At 56.2% G+C, this 17,298-nt stretch overlaps 6 protein-coding genes across 6 annotated transcripts; 2 read left to right on the top strand and 4 right to left on the bottom strand.

Moving 5' to 3' along the window:
- Positions 1-9: 9 nt before the first annotated feature.
- On the bottom strand, positions 10-3,779 carry DICSQDRAFT_180785 (ubiquitin activating enzyme). Its single transcript, XM_007365928.1, has 12 exons — positions 3,672-3,779; positions 3,603-3,618; positions 3,476-3,541; positions 3,328-3,410; positions 3,129-3,275; positions 2,967-3,073; positions 2,584-2,905; positions 1,796-2,531; positions 1,477-1,742; positions 1,096-1,428; positions 583-1,041; positions 10-523 (listed from the first exon to the last, which is right to left on the bottom strand). Exons 1-12 carry the CDS (start codon positions 3,750-3,752, stop codon positions 101-103), a joined length of 3,039 nt encoding a protein of 1,012 aa, XP_007365990.1. The 5' UTR covers positions 3,753-3,779; the 3' UTR covers positions 10-100.
- A 160-nt stretch (positions 3,780-3,939) lies between these two features.
- Positions 3,940-9,611, bottom strand: DICSQDRAFT_86577 (MFS general substrate transporter). The gene is made up of 19 exons (XM_007365927.1): positions 9,148-9,611; positions 8,970-9,073; positions 8,720-8,895; positions 8,478-8,661; positions 8,267-8,426; positions 8,086-8,208; positions 7,932-8,035; positions 7,267-7,874; positions 7,072-7,203; positions 6,462-7,006; positions 6,194-6,391; positions 5,981-6,134; positions 5,686-5,928; positions 5,340-5,626; positions 4,917-5,278; positions 4,776-4,867; positions 4,541-4,721; positions 4,149-4,493; positions 3,940-4,094 (listed from the first exon to the last, which is right to left on the bottom strand). Exons 1-10 carry the CDS (start codon positions 9,432-9,434, stop codon positions 6,902-6,904), a joined length of 1,983 nt encoding a protein of 660 aa, XP_007365989.1. The 5' UTR covers positions 9,435-9,611; the 3' UTR covers positions 3,940-4,094; positions 4,149-4,493; positions 4,541-4,721; positions 4,776-4,867; positions 4,917-5,278; positions 5,340-5,626; positions 5,686-5,928; positions 5,981-6,134; positions 6,194-6,391; positions 6,462-6,901.
- A 193-nt stretch (positions 9,612-9,804) lies between these two features.
- Positions 9,805-12,227, bottom strand: DICSQDRAFT_180782 (ankyrin). The gene is made up of 7 exons (XM_007365926.1): positions 12,155-12,227; positions 11,921-12,090; positions 11,634-11,855; positions 11,501-11,565; positions 11,414-11,438; positions 11,269-11,351; positions 9,805-11,208 (listed from the first exon to the last, which is right to left on the bottom strand). Exons 1-7 carry the CDS (start codon positions 12,198-12,200, stop codon positions 10,068-10,070), a joined length of 1,752 nt encoding a protein of 583 aa, XP_007365988.1. The 5' UTR covers positions 12,201-12,227; the 3' UTR covers positions 9,805-10,067.
- Positions 12,228-12,501: 274 nt separating this feature from the next.
- Positions 12,502-13,433, top strand: DICSQDRAFT_136731 (uncharacterized protein). Its single transcript, XM_007365925.1, has 5 exons — positions 12,502-12,587; positions 12,669-12,710; positions 12,768-12,790; positions 12,867-13,009; positions 13,081-13,433. Exons 1-5 carry the CDS (start codon positions 12,542-12,544, stop codon positions 13,292-13,294), a joined length of 468 nt encoding a protein of 155 aa, XP_007365987.1. The 5' UTR covers positions 12,502-12,541; the 3' UTR covers positions 13,295-13,433.
- Positions 13,434-13,546: 113 nt separating this feature from the next.
- On the top strand, positions 13,547-14,161 carry DICSQDRAFT_136729 (uncharacterized protein). The gene has a single exon (XM_007365924.1). It carries the CDS (start codon positions 13,747-13,749, stop codon positions 13,948-13,950), a length of 204 nt encoding a protein of 67 aa, XP_007365986.1. The 5' UTR covers positions 13,547-13,746; the 3' UTR covers positions 13,951-14,161.
- Positions 14,162-14,415: 254 nt separating this feature from the next.
- Positions 14,416-16,162, bottom strand: DICSQDRAFT_86568 (terpenoid synthase). The gene is made up of 7 exons (XM_007365923.1): positions 16,025-16,162; positions 15,904-15,961; positions 15,241-15,842; positions 15,142-15,171; positions 15,071-15,076; positions 14,815-15,007; positions 14,416-14,750 (listed from the first exon to the last, which is right to left on the bottom strand). The coding sequence occupies exons 1-7, from the start codon at positions 16,108-16,110 to the stop codon at positions 14,685-14,687; spliced, it is 1,041 nt and encodes a 346-aa protein (XP_007365985.1). The 5' UTR covers positions 16,111-16,162; the 3' UTR covers positions 14,416-14,684.
- Between the last annotated feature and the right edge of the window lie 1,136 nt (positions 16,163-17,298).

Genomic DNA, 17,298 nt, shown 5'->3' with positions numbered 1-17,298 from the left:
TGGTATGACGTTGTCGACGTATAGCTACACTGTCATTGACGACTTCTAGATGATACCATTGTACACTGTTCGTATTCTGCATGCTACTCTCTACACTGGCTTAGATGTGAACAACGATGAACGGAACCTCTACGTCCTCGCCCTCCTCGTCGCTCACCATTACCTCCACGATGAGGTGCTTGGTGTGCGGTGGGATCGGCTTCTTGCTCACGTGCTCGACGAGCTTGCTGAACTTCATCGGCAGCCGCTCCTCGCTCTTCTTCTTGCCGATGAACGAGCTCCAGAGCATGCTGACGCCCTGCGAGACCATGCTGACGTCGAGCTTATGCTCGCGATGGAACCAGTCGACGATCTCCTTGAGCGTCGGGTCGTTCTTGAACTCGAAGCGGTCCCAGAGCGTCCACTCGGTGTCGCCGTATTTGTTCTTCTTGGGCGCGATGGGCTCTGAGAAGCCGAAGAATGGCAGCGCGAGGTTGACAAAGCCGTTCTTGTAATCCTCGAGCTTGCTCTTGCGGTCAATGAGCTACGCGGATGTATCAGTCCACCTGCAGCATAGCGCCGAAAAATCTGCCGAAGACAAACCTTGTAGAGCTCCAAGCACACAAGGCCGGTGACCAACGACGTGGTCGTAGCGATGGCCGGGATGATCTTGCCAGCAATCTGCTTCGTCGTATGCCGATCGGCTGGCGAAATGCCGTAGTTCAGCGCACGCAAGTTCGACGCGGCGGTGATGAAGTCGATATGGTGGTTCGTGTCGTCGTCCTTCTCGAACTCGACCGGGTTCAGGCGGTAGCCGACGAGCGATGACGGGGGCGGCAGCTTCTTGAGGTATCCCTGCACGTCCAGATCGCCGCCAGAGTCGTTCTGCGGCGTGGGATCATTGTCGTTGATCTGGACCTTGACACCGCTCTTGGGCGTAAACTCCGGCACGATGACCTCGTCCGCGATCTTCTTGAAGACGGCGGGGTCGGACTCCCCTCGAAGGCCGTAGTTGTATGCGCGAAGGTTGGCAGCGGCGATGATGAATTGCAGGTGAGTCGGCTGTGGCGATGCAAGTCAGTGACGAGGGCAATGTCGATATGCAAGATCACATACGTTGTTGGAGTCGAAGGTAAGCGGGTCGGGGGCGCGTTTGGGGCCGCTCCAGAACGGCTGACCTGTACTCGTAACGGCGTCCTTCGGCAAGCTGTACAGCAGCTGACGGATTGAGTTGTTGTACTGCTCTTCGAACTGCAGACGTGCCCAAACAATGCATTCTTCGAACGTGAGGGGCTTGTCCGTCACAAGGTATGATACGATCTGCTCGACCTGCTCCTTCACTTGACCAGAGTACTTGAGGTTGTTCTCGAGGAAGTTAGGCTCGGAGAGGTAAGAGTTGACGGACTGCGGGGGCTTGACAAACAACGCGTCAAATTGCTGCCTTGCCCACTGTAATAACGTCAGTGTATGTTCTGTCATACAATGAAAAGGACTTGCCTCAATGGTGTGTGAAATCTGATTCGGGAAGTTCTTAACTGTGCATACGGGCGTCTCCTTCTCAGGAGGATCTTGCGACGATGCGTACGACTCTGTCAGGTGAGGGACGATAACCTGCGTGTTGCCCTTCGTGCCCAATGTACCGGATTCAAGGAGAGGCTTCAGGTAGAAGACACAGCGCTGATCCATGTATTGACGGGCCTTCACGTTGTCGAGCGCGTTGGTAACGCCATCCAGGCTTGCGAAGAAGTCAGCATCGTAAATGTCTACGCTCCAGTGTCAACGAATAGAATCACGACGCAAGAGAGGTGGGACTCACTCTCAGTATCCGGACCCACGGCCTCCTGCTTGGTGTCGATCTTGCCCTCGAGGTCAGGGTTCATGGCAGCGACAGCAGCAGCCGCGACCTCAGACTTGAACTTGCCCAAGTCCTTCGGACGGAACAAGAATTGACGATTCAGGTTGGACTTCTCGATGGTGTCGAGATCGGTGACGGTGATCTTCCCGTTCGGCCCAGCCGCAAGGCCCATCATGCTCCAGTTCTTCAGCATCTCACAGCCGATGGCACCAGAGCCGACAAGGAACTCGCGGAAGTTCGCGATCTTCTCCTGGAACTTCTTACCAAATACAGCGATCTGGGCGTCGTAACGCGAGCCACTAGGCTGAACGTCTGCTTCAGTTGGCACCTCCGAGGGAAGAGACTCAAGCGAGTCGAAGTACAGGTTCTGGATCATGGGGTGGAACTTGGCAGAGCACGCTTTCAGAACCTCCTGAGCGACGAAACCACCCAAGACGGCGTTGATGGGCGCGATGTCACCGGTCGCCTGGTAAGCGAGCTCAGTGACGATCTTCTCGTCGGCGTCCGCATCGATCTTCTTCGCCAAAGCAACTACAGAGGCGGCGTCCTCGGCATTACGCGGGCGAGGCGATCGCTTGTGCTGTTCTTCGAACTGAGAAAGAGCCTGGAAACCTGCATGGAGCGTAGCAGGCCTGTCGAATTTGGAAAAGTCGGTGATGAAGTATTCAGGCTCCTTGAGGGACTCGCGCAACGATTTCTGTAAATCGCGTCAACAGCGCGACGTAGCAGGCATACGCAGGGACACGTACGAATTGCAGGATCTTCGGCATCTTGACCTGCGTGAAGATACCCCCACTCTTGTAGTCGCTCAATCCAGAGGTGTCGCCGATGGTAAATGTGTACGGACCCTTGACTGTAACCTTACGAGGTTCGCAGCCGTTGAGTTCGGTCATACCCTGAACTTCGCTGAACGTAACAAAGTCGCCGTCCTCGAGACCATGGCGAGTTTCGTCCAAGCAAGTCACGACACCCTCGCTGTCCTTGTCAACAGAGACGATCATTCCAGACAGAGGCTGCTCGCCAGTTGGGTCTACGCAAGTGAATTTAGGGCCGAAGTCGTTAAATGCCGTGCTTCGTGCAGATGCATGGTAGTGAGCGTGTGAAAGGCCCCAAAGGCGTAGTGGTGACATACCCGAAGAGACCCCGAGTGTCTGTGGAGATGAAATGCACGCCATTCTCGTGTGTCCAGTTGTTGATCTCCAGCTGCTTCGAGAGTGGAACACGAGTGAGAACTACGACCTGTCATACTTGAATGAGTACGTGAGAACGTAGGTCTGTGACGAGTAGTGCACACCTGGAAGCCCTTGATCAAGTCTACGGAGATCTCTTGACCGGGCTGACCGCCAAGATTCCGTACAGGGACGTATGCGTTGAGCTCCGCAAGTCGGGGAACTGTTACTTCTGCCCTTGACTTTCCGACATCTTCTTTTCGCAAGAAGAACTGAATAATCCTGAGTACACTTGCATATACTAGACGCTAGGATGTGTTTTACCTGACTGCTCAAGTCTGATACCTTGACGGGCTCAGGGTCGTATATTGTGACAGACTTGACACCGGCAAGAATGATATTCTTGGCTGGAATGCAGATTGTATTGGCATGACTGTCGCTAGGAAGGTCATACGGTGTCTTTGAGACTCACCGATCTCCACACCAAGACCGTTCGCGCCGACAATAAGAACATTGGACGCAGCCATGCGCTTCATAGCTATTAGCAAGTAGTTCAAATGAGCAACAGCTAACGGCTGGATGTGTCGTTTGAAACGAACCTTCGTGCCCAAGCACATAGCTAGAGTTGATTGGTAAGTACCGGGACGCGTCGTACAGATCCACAAGACGTACAGCTGACGGGAGTACAGGCCCTCATCAATCGCAGCTTCATCGACATCCATCGCAGACGAGAGGTTCGTGGCTGACATGATTCGTGAAGGAGAGAGGGTAGAGTACAACGGATTGGAAGAAGAGGAGGATAGTAGAGAGATCGTTTTGGGATCCTCGGCCTGTGGCTACGACGCGCTTGTCATGCACGCGACTCTGACATAATCGATCTCCCTCTGATCTATTACCCGAACGGTCAGTTTATGGGCGTCTCTTGAACCTCCTCGCGTCTTCCCTCCCGCCATCTTCGTCAGCCAACGCAATCATGAGATACGTAGCATTGCTAAGCGGAGGTAAAGACAGCTGTTATAACTTGCTGCATTGCGCAAGAAACGGTCACGAGCTTGCTGCGGCTGCGTCTCTGGGACCTGAGCAAGGCAAAGGTTCGGCCATATTCAAGCTTCCCCGATGAGCCTGTCCGACCCCGTGCAAACCAGAGGAACTTGACTCGTACCTTTACCAAACCGTTGGACAAGACGCCATAGAATTTGTTGGACGTGCTTTGGACGTTCCCTTGTACAGACGAGTTATCGCCGGCGCAGCCGTAGAGCAGGGCGGAGAGTATGGCGGGCGCGACCCAGCACAAAGCGGTGGGATAAATGGCGATGAAACTGAAGATCTCTACGAACTGCTACTGACAGTCAAAGTGCAATTCAATGTTCCACTTTCTGCAATGGCACGATCTATTCAACTCGTGCTTGCTAGACTCGCCATCCGGATATACAAGGTGTCTCCGTAGGCGCTATCCTTTCTAACTACCAACGCGTTCGCGTCGAGCACGTGTATGTCCTTACCTCAATATTGATGATGATATCCTCATATCTAACAGATGCCGACGCCTTGGTCTCACTCCTCTATGCTATCTATGGCAGCGCAACCAGGAAGAGCTGCTCTCCGAAATGATTGAAGCCGGCTTGGAGGCCATCTTGATCAAAGTAGCTGGGATTGGCCTGACGACTAAACATCTCGGGAAGACTTTGGCTCAAATGCAACCCACGTTAGTGAAATTGGTAGGTCTGAGCGTTTAAAACCTCTCCTAAAGCTGTTCACCGTGGCCCCGCCAGAACACTTTATACGGATCACACATTTGCGGCGAAGGCGGTGAATACGAGACTTTGGCCCTGGATTCGCCTCTATTCAAGCACCGCATCAACCTGTAAGTGCATATACCACGCTCTGAGCCACTGATCCCAGAGCTTGCACAGAGACGAAGTGGAGACAATCGTGCACTCAGATAATGACTTCGCAACCGTCGCATACCTTCGCATTAAGAGGGTATCGCTGATCACGAAGGAATACCCCATTGACACTCAGCTCCCGGTACCTCCAGTACTGTCAGAGCCATTTGTCGGTGTTCGCGACATAATATTGAACGCTTCCCGAAAGGGGTCACCTGTCGGCGAGGCAGAAGCAACACGGCAGTCGGTGGTTCATGTTACAGCAAGGGTAGCCTCCAAGCGGATAGGAAATTGGGTCTCTGTTACCAACGTGCAACGTCAGGTTGAAGAGCATTCTCTTGAAATCTCTATAGAAGACGAGGTGCAAGAGTGTTTCGAAAAGCTGAAGGGTCAGTCCGTAACCAGACATTGACTAATTATATCGACCTACGCAATCTGTCACCACTGCAGAATCTCTAGCGTTGCACTCGCTTGATCTAGCGAATTGTGCCAACATCAATATCTTCATCTCCTCGATGGACCTCTTCGCACGCGTGAACGCCGTATATGCGACATACTTCGGCACAAGTCCCCCAGCTCGCGCATGCGTCGCAGCAGATCTTCCCCCTCCTATCCGCGTTCGGCTCGACTGCGTCGCATATGCCGAGCGCAATCCTTCAGAACGACAGGCGCTCCATGTCCAGGGCCTGAGTTACTGGGCCCCAGCGAACATCGGTCCATACTCCCAAGCAATAGTCGTGAGTCCGCCGCCTCATCGATTGGATCGCCCTCGTCCTCACTCGTTCGCATATTGCAGGCGGACGAACGGGTATCCATCTCCGGTCAAATTGGTCTCATCCCGAGCAGCCTATCCCTCCCTTCCCCGCAGTCCCTAGCTTTCGAGGCAGCCCTGTCATTCCAGCATGTCCACCGTGTCGTCGAGGCGTTAAAGAACAATTCTGGGGGCGGTTGGTCCGGTCATATGCAAAGCATCATCTATTGGTTTGCCAGACTAGCAGATGTGCCCCCCGTTCGTGCCGCTAGTTCACAATACGAAGGAGTCAGTGTCTTCCTCTATTCTAAACGTATAGATCGCTGAATAATCCTCGCAGGAAGCCCGAGCACCCACGCTCTTTCTCGTCGTCCCCGAGCTACCCAAAGGCGCGCTGGTAGAGAAACAAGTCCTCGTGCACACAGGACAGTGCGATATCACGGAGGACGACGGCACGGTCGTCCGCCGCTCAGTCGTGCCTTGCTGGAGCGAAGGTGGGTCCACACGGCTCCTGCTCAAATTGAGTATGTCTCAGATGTGCCTGCAACCATAGATAGCGTCGAAACTCCGGAAGGCACGCTGCGCTGGGAAGTCTTAGAGTTTAAGGAGACACCCTCAAAAGTAGTGCTCGTATTTGGTTCCGGAGACGGCCCGACGCACCTCGCGCAGCTGCCCAAGCTGCCTCCCCTGCATCCCCTGAAATCCTCTGCGCTTTCCATCCGGCTGTTCTACAGGCTTTCGGCGGGCAAAGGTACGCGCTGTGCATCCTATCACCTGTGATCAATCTAACCACGGAGATCAACCTGCCGATCCTCCACTAGCCGCGTCCGCTATCGTATCGTTCTTCGGAGACGCGGTGCCGATCACGCCCGTCCCGGTGAGACATATCGCGAGCAGGGACCGCGACGACTGGGATTACGCAATGTTGGCCATATGTACACGAGACAGCGCTAGCCCGTAAAGGAGTTGCATGGATGTTGCCCGGAATAGCAGTGCTAGATGAGATGGGAGATGATGTACAACAGTAGGAAATGTAGGCACAACTGAAAGCTATGACGAAATCAAGCCGAAAGTCCTTCCATGGTCCGCGACCCGAGCCCATGAAGCGAAGAGAGGGGGACATTGGTACAGCTACGTGGCAGCTAGGCACGGTCGTCCTAGCGTATTCCAGCTAGCTAGCTAGCTAACCAGCCAGGGTAGGTGCGTAGCAAGTGAGCGGAAAGATCAGCGCGCTAGCAGCTACCAAGCGAAGGTGATGAGGTCATGGGGTGCCTTCCTCTTGGAGGACCTTGAGCTCTGCAAGCCGCCTCCGCATTTGTTTCTCCGTACGGGTCGGTGGCACCCCACGAGCTAGGACAGCCCCAAGCTACGGAAAAGATATCGAGTCAGTCATTGTCATCACGAGGCTACGGAACGCCATATGCTTCTCACCAGTGTGCAAACGCCACCGAACCGAAGAACCCACGCGACGCCGTTCTTGCCATAGAGAGCGCTGTCGCCCTCTGGGCCGCCGTTGGCGTCCCCGTCCACGATTCCGAAGATCACGCTTGACGCGATCGCGACCTAGCCGGCGACCATCAGCATTCCAGCTTAAACAGGACGTAATTCGACCTCTCGGCCACTCACGATGAACTGGGGCATGACGATGGCAAGGTTATGGATCCCAAGAATCGTTCCCCCCGCGGCCGACTCGCTCTCGGGCAGCCCCGCATCCGCGTCCCGCTGATCAAAAGACCTCCGCCTCAACAACGGCGTCCTCTCCCCGTCCGCATTCTGCCTGCTGTTCCGCCGGATCGCGGGGGTGGAGAGCGTCCGGCTGTGCGACGGCCTCCGCGCCCACGCGCGCGCAACGGCCTCCCCGTCCTCCTCGGCCTCGCGCTCGCGCTCCTTGAGGAACTCCATGATGATCGCGAAGGGCGCCCAGCACGCGACGGCCCAGCAGATGCCGACGAGCGAGACGACGACGATCGCCTGCCAGATCTTGGACACGAAGAATGTGGCGAGGGTGAGGCCGGTGAAGAGCAGGAGCGCGCCCGTCCAGATGTTCCGGAGGAAGAAGGGCATGAGCGGCAGGCGGAGGGGCTGGCCGCGCCGAGCGGCCTCGGCGCGCCATTCGCGGACTTGCTCGCGGAGGCGGGTGAGCTCTGCGTCTTCGTCTTCGTCTCCTTCGTGTGCGAGAAGGACGGCGTCCCGCCGTGTCAGGTAGGGAAGGAGCGTACCCGCGGCGACAGCCACTATAGACGAATGGTCAGGACCTACAACTACATGGACTTGCGAAGGATGTATCTTACCTAGACTGTAGATGAGCATCGCGAATGCGCCAGTTCGCGTAGCGAGGTCGTGATCTGGCTCTTTACCAAGCTCGTACGCCATCACCTGTCCAATATATGTTGTCCTGGTGGACGAGGTGAGCAAATACCTACACTAGAGGGCGAAGCCACGCACGAGTAAAATAGGAAGGGGAACCAACCCATGAACGCGAAGAGCTGTACGTAGCAAACTCTACGGATAGGCTTCGGGAGACTCCAAATAGTCGTCCATATGCCTGTGATGATTTCGCGTATGCGACTTTGTGAGCTAGTCAGTGGAGATTTCAGTGCCAGCTAGTCCTCAATAGTATGTATACCTCTTCTCCACGCGACGTTGTTCGCGCTCCTTCTCCTCTTGCGTCCAACACGTGATCCAGACAGTAGCCGTCAGAATAATCATGCAGACGACGCAGAACTTGCGGAACTGCGATCCCCCAAGCAGACGGAGTACGGGCATATTCGCCAGAGGCAGGAATCCTTCAGCGCGATTAGACCAACTGTTCTACTACTAAATATAAGAAACCATACCGAAGCCGTATCCGACGATGTTTCCAGCGTTAAGCATCCTACTATGCCACGCATTGGCAGCATTGAGCTGTTCCGGGGGCGTCACATCCAGGAGCAGGTTCCGAAGGGAGGCTTGGAGAGCGTTCAACGCAAAGTCGAGCAAGTAGAATGACACAATAGCAAAGCCAATTGCTGTGTCTTGTACCTAAAGAAGGGATCATCATCAGAGCTCGCACGATAGCAGCAATGACGTGCAAACCCACCGTCTTGCCATACTTCGGGTCCCAGCTTCCGGCATAGTGGCCTAGCATGTCAACGAAGAACGAGGCGATCTCGCGGCAGTAGGCGATGGTCAGGGTTGAAAAGACCAAGACGGCAGTAGAGAGGACGATCCAATATCGACGCCTGTATTTCGAGGTCGACGCGTCTGAGATGGCACCTATGTCATACATGCATCAACATGGTACTACAAAGTCTTAAGAGAACAAACGGCGAAAATGCCTCCTCGCTCACCAATGACGGGTTGGGCGATCAGGCCGCTGATGGGCCCCGCGAGCCACACAAGGCTCGTCAGCTGCTCCGACAGCCCGAGCTCCAGCAAGAACGGCGTCCCGTATCTGGCATCAAACCATGGTTAAACCGCGCACTCTCCTCGCTTGCCGCAAACAGCACGTGGATCGGTATCACTCACCCCAGCTCGACCGTCCACGCCACCTGGGATCCGCCCATGGCGATGCTCAGGTTGAACAAGTCCAACGACGACATCCTCTTCTTGCCGCTCCCCTCCGCCTCCGCCGCAGGGGGCTTCGCGAGCCCGTTGCCATTCGCCCTACTCCTACTGACAGACAGCCGGCTGCCGCTCCTGGGGGCGTCGAGGTTGTGCTTGGAGCCTCTCCGACTGTGCTCGCCCTGGCGCGCGGGCCATGTAATCTGGGAGGTTGGGTCCGGGTCGGCGTCGACGTTCGCGGGGAAGGTCATGGTGCAGACCGATGGCAGTCAAGTACAAGGAAGCGTGCGCTGGCCCCCGAAGCACGAAGAGAGGACAGGAGTTAGCACTATAAGCGGGAGCGACGAGCACTGAGCAGCGAGGCCGGGAGAACTGAGCAGGACGTAAGCACTCGTATTGGGACCGCGCGGAGGACACCTGCTCGACGCCTGCCACAACCGCCAGCCCTTGGCCTCTCGCGCTCTGGGCGCCCCAAGGGCCAAGGCGCCCCCGTGCCCACTACGTAACACGGCAGTCTCCGGACGTGAGTTCATCTCAGATCTGCCACAGGCCTCCTCCGAAGGTTTCCCAGCGAACCCTGCTCACTCAAGCATCGACACACCCGTACGTACTGTAGATCACATACAATACGGCATCCAGCAAGCCCGCGTGGTTACACGTACGGATCAATGCACAACAGAGCAAGGTACACAGCGAATGCGACTTGTACATACAACACCCCACCCCTTGCGAATAAGTAACCTCCAGCACCCGCGTGCAGCAAACGTCAAGAATACACCCCCCATGACTCGCCAAGAACACCCGCCGAACCGAGTACTGTACATGCGGGGAGGAGAAGCCACCCTGACCACGCACAGCGACCCGCCCCTGGAGCCTGCGCATCCCTACCTGACCACCGCGTTCACAGACGCGTTTCTCCGATGCCCCCCACTCGAAACGTGCGAATCCATGCTGTTCTTGTGCGACGACAGCAAATTGAACGGTAACCGCCGCGTGTGCGTAGGCGCTGTCGCCGTGGTCGGCGTCGACGCCCGCTCCGGCTCCTCCGTCATCGGCGGCGGCGGGAACCGCGCATACTCGCTCGGGGGCCCCGTGTAGTCGTTGCCGTTGCCGTTGCCGCCGACCGGCGGCTGCGAGCTCCCCGAGCGCTGTATGCTCGGCCGCGGCGCGGTCGAGTTCTGCGTCGGGGTGGGCAGCGCGGACGACTCGCCCGGGGGCGAAGGGAGGTTGTGCGTCGGCTTGAGCATCGCGGGGCTCGTCCCCGAGCGGCTTCGGGGCTCCCCCTGACTTGTCGGTATCGTCAGCGGCTGGGGATTCGTCCGCAGCTGCGCCGCGGAGGCGGACGGCCGTAATCGACGCCGGGGCGCGACGGAGCCGATCGTGCCTATTGATGAGAGCGCGGAGACTTCGTCCGTGTCTTTCGGTGGTGGTGCGGGCGGAGACGCAGACTCGTTCTGCGACGGGCTGTCTGTCGATGCGGTCGTAGCGCTCCCGCTACGTTGTCGCAGCTTGTACTTCTCCATCGCATCCGCATCCCGTTCTCGCATTCGTGTTGCGATCGGTGACAAAGCGGACGCAGGATTGGAATTGACATTGGGAAGGAGGGTGGCGGAGTTGGGTTGCGAGACGGGTGACGAGGCGAATCCAAATGTACTACTTGTTGAGCTCGCTGAAGGATGTCCCGGGTGTCCGGGAGAGTGCGACCCCGAGGGTAACGGTGCAGGCCGTCGTGATGGTGACGACCAGAACCGCGAGGGGGCTTGCTGCGCCACATGCCCATCGAGCAGGTCGCCGCTGTTGGATGTCGTCGTCGTATGGCTGGTCCCTGAACCGCTCCTCACCCGTACGGAACCGTTCTGCAAATGGGCATGCTCCCTCGGTGATGGAGGGTATACTTGCATATTCGCCGGGCCATTCCACTCGTTGCCCCGAACGGCGGCCTGCTGGTACACGTTCCGCCTGGCCTTCTTGTTGTTTTCAAATTGTATTCGAGCTGTATCTTGCAGAGCATCTCGCGTACTTATTCTGTGATGCGGTCATTATGTAGATCAATCTCATGTGAGGATCTCGAGCACAGCAACGTACGAGTATGCATAATCCGAGGGCGTGAACCCTTGGTTGTTCCGCGCCGAGTATTGGCATCCGCGCTCAATCAGCAGCTGGACGATCTGCGAGGAGCCAGTCAGCGGTCGGAGCTTCCCCACGAGGCATAGCGGGAGCAGGCACGTACCGTAACGTTACCCCAGGCGCTCGCACTAGAACGGAATGAGTTTCTGCGAGTTCGGGATTTTGGGACGGCCAACATAATAATGCTCACTAATGTAGCGGAGTATTCCCCTCGTTATCGGCCAGGTCAAAGTCTGCGCCGTGATCGCAAAGCATCTGCGGCAGGACGAGGGAACGGTTGGGCACGCCGGACACGGATGGGGAAATGTGCGCCACAGACTCACCCGAACGAGCTCCTCGTTGCCCTTTTGCGCTGCAACGTGCAGTGCCGTCTTCCCTTCGATGTTGGCCCAGTCGAGGACCTCGGGATAGCGGTCAATGTACATCCGGGCCATTCGGAGGGTGGCCCCAAGGAAGTCTTGTTCTGAGGGGCCCTTAGAGTGGGGGTCGGATGGGGGCGGTCGTGCATCAGCAAGCAGTAAGAGGATGGTGTTGTTTTCTGAGTCCTGTCCGCGGATAAAAAGAACGTCAAGTCAGGAAGGCCACTGCGGGTAGACTGGAGTGGACGCACCTTGCTGTATTCGTGGTCATCGTCGTGCCCGCTGCTGAGGAGGAACTCAAACGTCTCCTCGTGTCCTAGGATGGCGGCCCATGCGAGCGAAGTGTAGCGTTTGACGGAGGGGTCGGGATTGCGCATGTCCGTGCGCTTGATGAGTCGTTTGACGAGAAAGAGGTTGTTCTCTACCCGACCCGAAGGTCAGTCCGACAAACTACCGGACGACGGACGGGTGAAACATGGACGCACCTTTTACAGCCCTGCGGAGGCGGGCGCAGGCATCCTTCTCGGCCATGGTGGGAGGCGGGGGAGGACGGCTGGGCGGACGGAGAGGATGGATGGAAGGAGGTCGGCTGCACGGCGGGGAGTTGAAGACACCACTACTTAGCTGCACTGGCTGGCGGACCGTGACGGTGCACAGCCCAAGCAGGGCAATAATAAGGCGAAACGATCACGTGCAGGGCTCTCGTTGTTCGCCGACCGTGACGGTCTTTCTCGGCACACTGCCCGCCATCTGCGCCTGCACCGCTCGAACAGTACTTGTCGACGTTCCTTCATCCTCTCCTGCTGCCACCTCTCTCGCCGTGTGCTAGTACTGTCTATCTGACCGCGCTCTACCCTTGCTCTGCTTCCACCATGCCCAAGGTCGTCTCTCGCTCCGCCGTCTCCTCGTCCGCGGATGGCAAGTATTTTTACCACCATCCCCGATTTTCACGCAACTTTTTCGCGCTGACTCGCCGCCCTCATTGTTCGCTCGCCCCAGCGCGTCCCACCGCATCACAGGCAGCAGCGCTCCGCGTCTATTGTGTGATATCACGCCCGTCTTCCCTGGTCTAAAAGCTCACCCATTTGTTCCGCACAGATTGCATCTGCGGCGAGTTTATTGTGCGTCATCTCGTCCTCTGTGCACTGCCTGTCGACCGAGTCTCATGCCAGCTGACATGGCACCATGCGGGCGCAGCTCGTCATCGACAAGAGCTTGACCGCCCTCCCACGAAGGCAGACCGACGGCGCAGTCGTCGTGCGCTGCCAGGACGCCCGCGACGCCAAGGCGCGCGTGTTCAAACTGAACGCGACGGCCAAGGACCCCATCCTCATAGAGCGGTGAGTGGTCATCTCCCCTGGCGTCACTCCGGAGAAGCCGCTGAACGTGTGCCAATCACCGCACTCATCAGAGAAGGTGGGCACGAGAAACAGTACAGGTTTCACTGCCCTCGTTGTGCGCTTCCCGTTGCATATCAATCCACGCCGCCCCCCGTGAAGTCTGGCCCATACCTGTACATCTTCAAGGGTGCCCTCAGTCAAATTCAAGGCCAAGTGCCGTCAGACGCGTTCGAAGATGAGAAACTGATTTCGGACGCAGATGTCGCGCGAGGTAATGCACCCTAATTACCATACGATCTCGTGCTACTGTGGCACGCTGTGTTCACATTCACATGCGTTCGAGATGACCGTTATTCATTCACGCTGCGAGCAATCACACGGATGTAATACATAGCAAGTTCCCGTATAATGATCTATCCATAAGTGCATCGTACTATGTGCTCGACGTGTGCCGCCCAAGGCGACTAGATACTCCCGAAAGCCGAAATTACTCAACTCACCATATGGTACTTCATCCTACAAGCGTTTCTCGTATTCCTGATTGAAAGGCTGTGGGAACAACATGCGTCAGCATACACGCCTCGAGACACGGCAGTTATGACAACGACAGGTCGGGTCGTGAAGGTTGCGTCAGATACCGTTGTAGAAAAAGGTTTACTCTCAACGCCGACGCGGTAGCGCCGGCGTTCATACAGTGTGAATAGTATGTCATCACGCGCAGGTCAAAGTGTACCAAAATGAAGCCGACAGGACGGATGAAGGGAAACGTGAACGTGAAAGGCATAGTCGAACTCACCTTCAGCCATCCGGTTCCGGCTCCTTCCCACCACAAGACGATCAACGCGCCAACGGCCCCAGGCCCGTGGGCCTCCATGTGCAACCTCGAGCTGAGGCGTGCCCACTACAGGAAACTGAGAAGACAAGCACACACATCAGCATGAGGTTCGACACGCCACGTCTCACTGGGAAGCATGTCTCAGATACCGTTGTAGAGTAAGGTGATTTCACAACGCGCGAGGGCGTTCGTATGTTTGGGAATATAGTTGGCATCATCGGAAAGGAAGGACGGAACTAAGACTCACCGCTGTCATCGGACCTGGCGCACCCGCTCTTTAACGACCATTCGCCGCCCACTTAGCCCGGTCGCGAAGATGCAGGAGGGCGATAGAAATGCAGCCAGTTCGCCGTCGTCGAGAGAGCTTCGTACAGAAAAAACTTACTTCTAGGCGCTGATATGTAGCAGACGGGAAGCAGGCCAAACAGAACCAAAGAACGCGCGAGCCACGCGAGGCCACGCGCTCGGCTCAGAGTTCTGGTTGCGACGATACTTAAGTACTTGGTGCATTTGACGCATCGGGTGAATCTCGATCGTGAGCCTGAATCCCTCCCGCGATCGAAACGTGTTTGCGAATCACATGTAAGTACGATCACAATACGGGTACATCGGGAGACTGGTGCGCAGGAAACCGGCAAACCTGATCGTGGAGAGAACCAGGAAGACGACAGCAGTGCGCTACTAGTATCTTCATAATACATAATAAGTGAAATGCCGTGGTTGTACACTAGGCAAACTGTAGGAAGGTCGTGCGCCCGCGAGACTAATTGTACGGGAGAGGTTAGATAAGGTGTCCGTGAAGTAGCATCGCGATGTCGGAAATGTCGGCTGTGTCGTTCGTCAGGCATAGAAATCGAGCTCGGCAAGCCGATATCGTGTCGTCTTTACGTGGAATTCCAGATAGCCCTACAGTTGGGCATGTCAGATGATCCGCTTAGGTAGCCAACGAAGTTGCGGAAACAGCAGTCACCTGCAAGAACCTCTGCCATAATGCGGCCAGCTCGGGGTCGATAGACGTGATAGCGTCGATCCTCTCTACGGTGTCAGTGACTTCAGCCGCCAATGTTCGCAGCACATCAGTGGGTGACTTGCGCTCCGCAGAGGCGCGCAAATGCACATAGTTGTCAGTCTCGCCGGCGAGAGACTCCTTGTAAAAGGATAGCCTGTAGAAGCACCAGGCGTCAGTCCGGTTTGGACGAATTTGCATCACGCCCACAGACACCTACAGGTCGCTGAAGAGATGATGCATTAGCGTCTGATCCTCGCATCGCTGGGAAAGCAGATGCATGTTACGTACTTCGTGCAATTAATGAAATAATCGAGTTCACTAGATGACCGGCGGAGAAAAAGGTCACTAAACTAGGAGGTCGTCGTCAGGCCGGCAAGTACAACTTACGGAATGATCTGAATGTATGAATTCACACTCGACCGCCAGGCCGACGGGAAGATGAAATGGGCGTACGGAGGACCGACGCCTGATTTCGTGCGCACGTAATACGGGTACCGGGTCGCGCCGGGTCGCGTGGCCATGTCCTTCGTAGTGTACTCGATGTACATCGCTGTCATAGAGTCGAAGGTGCCGCTGATAATGGCGTTCGCGCCAATGCGTGGCCAGAGGCCAAACGTCTTATTCAAATGTGCCGCGAACCGGTCGAGAACGGGATCGAGTTGGGGTGCGCCCTCCAGACAGCGCTGAGCAAACTGACCGATGGGCTCTGGGTCGGCACCACAGTGGTCGTCGGCGTAAAATGTGAATGCCGTGTAGAGTGCGATGAAGTACTGGTGCTCCGGACTCTCATGGCTATAGCAGCATTCCGCCATGTTGCAGCTGTTATGGAGCATCTTCTCTGTGAACGTTGTGCTCACGTCGATGTTCCACGATGCGATCTCCGCGGTAAGTTGCTGCCTCAAGTCGAAATTCTTCGGTGTCCGAGGAGATCGGAAGCCAAGGCCGCTCAAGAAGTCTCGAATTATACGCTTTGTCTCATGAAACGCATCCTGAAAACCACGCATGACGAATCAGAAGAAAATGGACAAGAAGCAAAAGGGATTAACGCACGGGACGAATTCTATCGTCTACGAAGAGCGAGCCCTCCTTGATGGGCAAGGACGGCGCACTGAGGACACAAGAACGATGCTCAGACTTCAGAAGAGATTGGGAGTGCATCTAATCTACTCACTGTGGAAGCAAAAGGTAGAGAAGGCTAGCGTGAGAGCGAGCAGAACGCCAGAGCAAGGCAAGAGGAGAAAGGGTAAGGGAAGGCATAGCTGGAGGAGCGTTGGGAGGACACCGGCATCCCAGGAGGTTTAAAACCAGTTGGACACATGTGGAAACAGATGGTGCCGTTCGTGATGACATTGTGCTGGGCATCCATTGCCATGTTGATGCGGAGAAAGCAATACGAATGGTGGTCGTGAGAGGTCAAGGAATGCATCTCAAGAAGCCGCAATCTGACTTCCGACGCCCGTGCCCGTGGGCAGATGACGCCGGTTAAGATGGCCCAAGAATATCAGCGTTAGCGACTGCTGCGCGAGCCGCTGTGTATGTACTAGCCTGGATGGACGAGAGCTAGCAAAGGCAGATGTCCGGCACAACCGCGCGCCCTACGGTGGATGAGGTGATCTCGCAATTCCCAAGCCCCCAGTCTTTCCCCGCTTACATCAGCATGCTTCTCGCTTCGCTGTCTCAATTTGGCAGGACTTCAAGATGAAGTGACAGGCTCTCGTTTGACCGCCGACAGGCTGGTTAGGCCCCAATATGCCATGTATCGCGCTGAGGTTCATCTAACCGCTAAGGATTTTCTACTATGGGTGAGCGTCTTTGCTTTCATGCCGCATGATCTGACGTTCTAGCTGACATCATATCAGCGGACATCTAAGGCTGACGGGCGGGGCAAGGCTATACTGCGAGTCCGCTACATAGACTGGACTGGCTCCTTCGCGGGGTTCGGTGGCGCAGGATAAATTGCCCACATGCATCTGTTTTCTCTGTGGAGTAACAATTGACAAGGTGTGTAGCACGGAGCGCAAGTCTGCGCATGCGACCAGGCGAGTAATATGCTCTCCACTCGGAGATTGTCTGAGCATGATGGGACCGTGTGATCCTCGCCCAGGCGCCATGTCCGAGCTCTTGATGCTTCAGCGGGCGCTGACAACGCCGGCCGACTATTGCACCGCATCCTCTCGCCTCAAGCGTGCTACTTTGGGGTAGTAATATGAAGGCACTGACGGAGTAACCGACCATGCAGGCCCCTCGAGCTTCTAGTACCCTGGGCTGATCATCTGGGCCCATCAGCTCAGTAAGTCATTAGCGCGTGTAGTATCTTGCCACCGGCACTTGCATATGCTATCAACAGCCGTTGCTACACTGTGGGCACCTGTTTACCGCTTTGAGTACATTGGAAGAACCAGCGCTTGGATTCCAGGACAAGCAACCTACCAACCCGGCCAGAGA

The sequence above is a fragment of the Dichomitus squalens genome (assembly GCF_000275845.1).
Source record: "Dichomitus squalens LYAD-421 SS1 unplaced genomic scaffold DICSQscaffold_15, whole genome shotgun sequence".
Taxonomy (NCBI): Eukaryota; Fungi; Basidiomycota; class Agaricomycetes; order Polyporales; family Polyporaceae; genus Dichomitus; species Dichomitus squalens.
The sequence above is the reverse complement of the archived record's forward strand: the minus strand, read 5'-3'. Positions and strand labels throughout refer to the sequence as shown.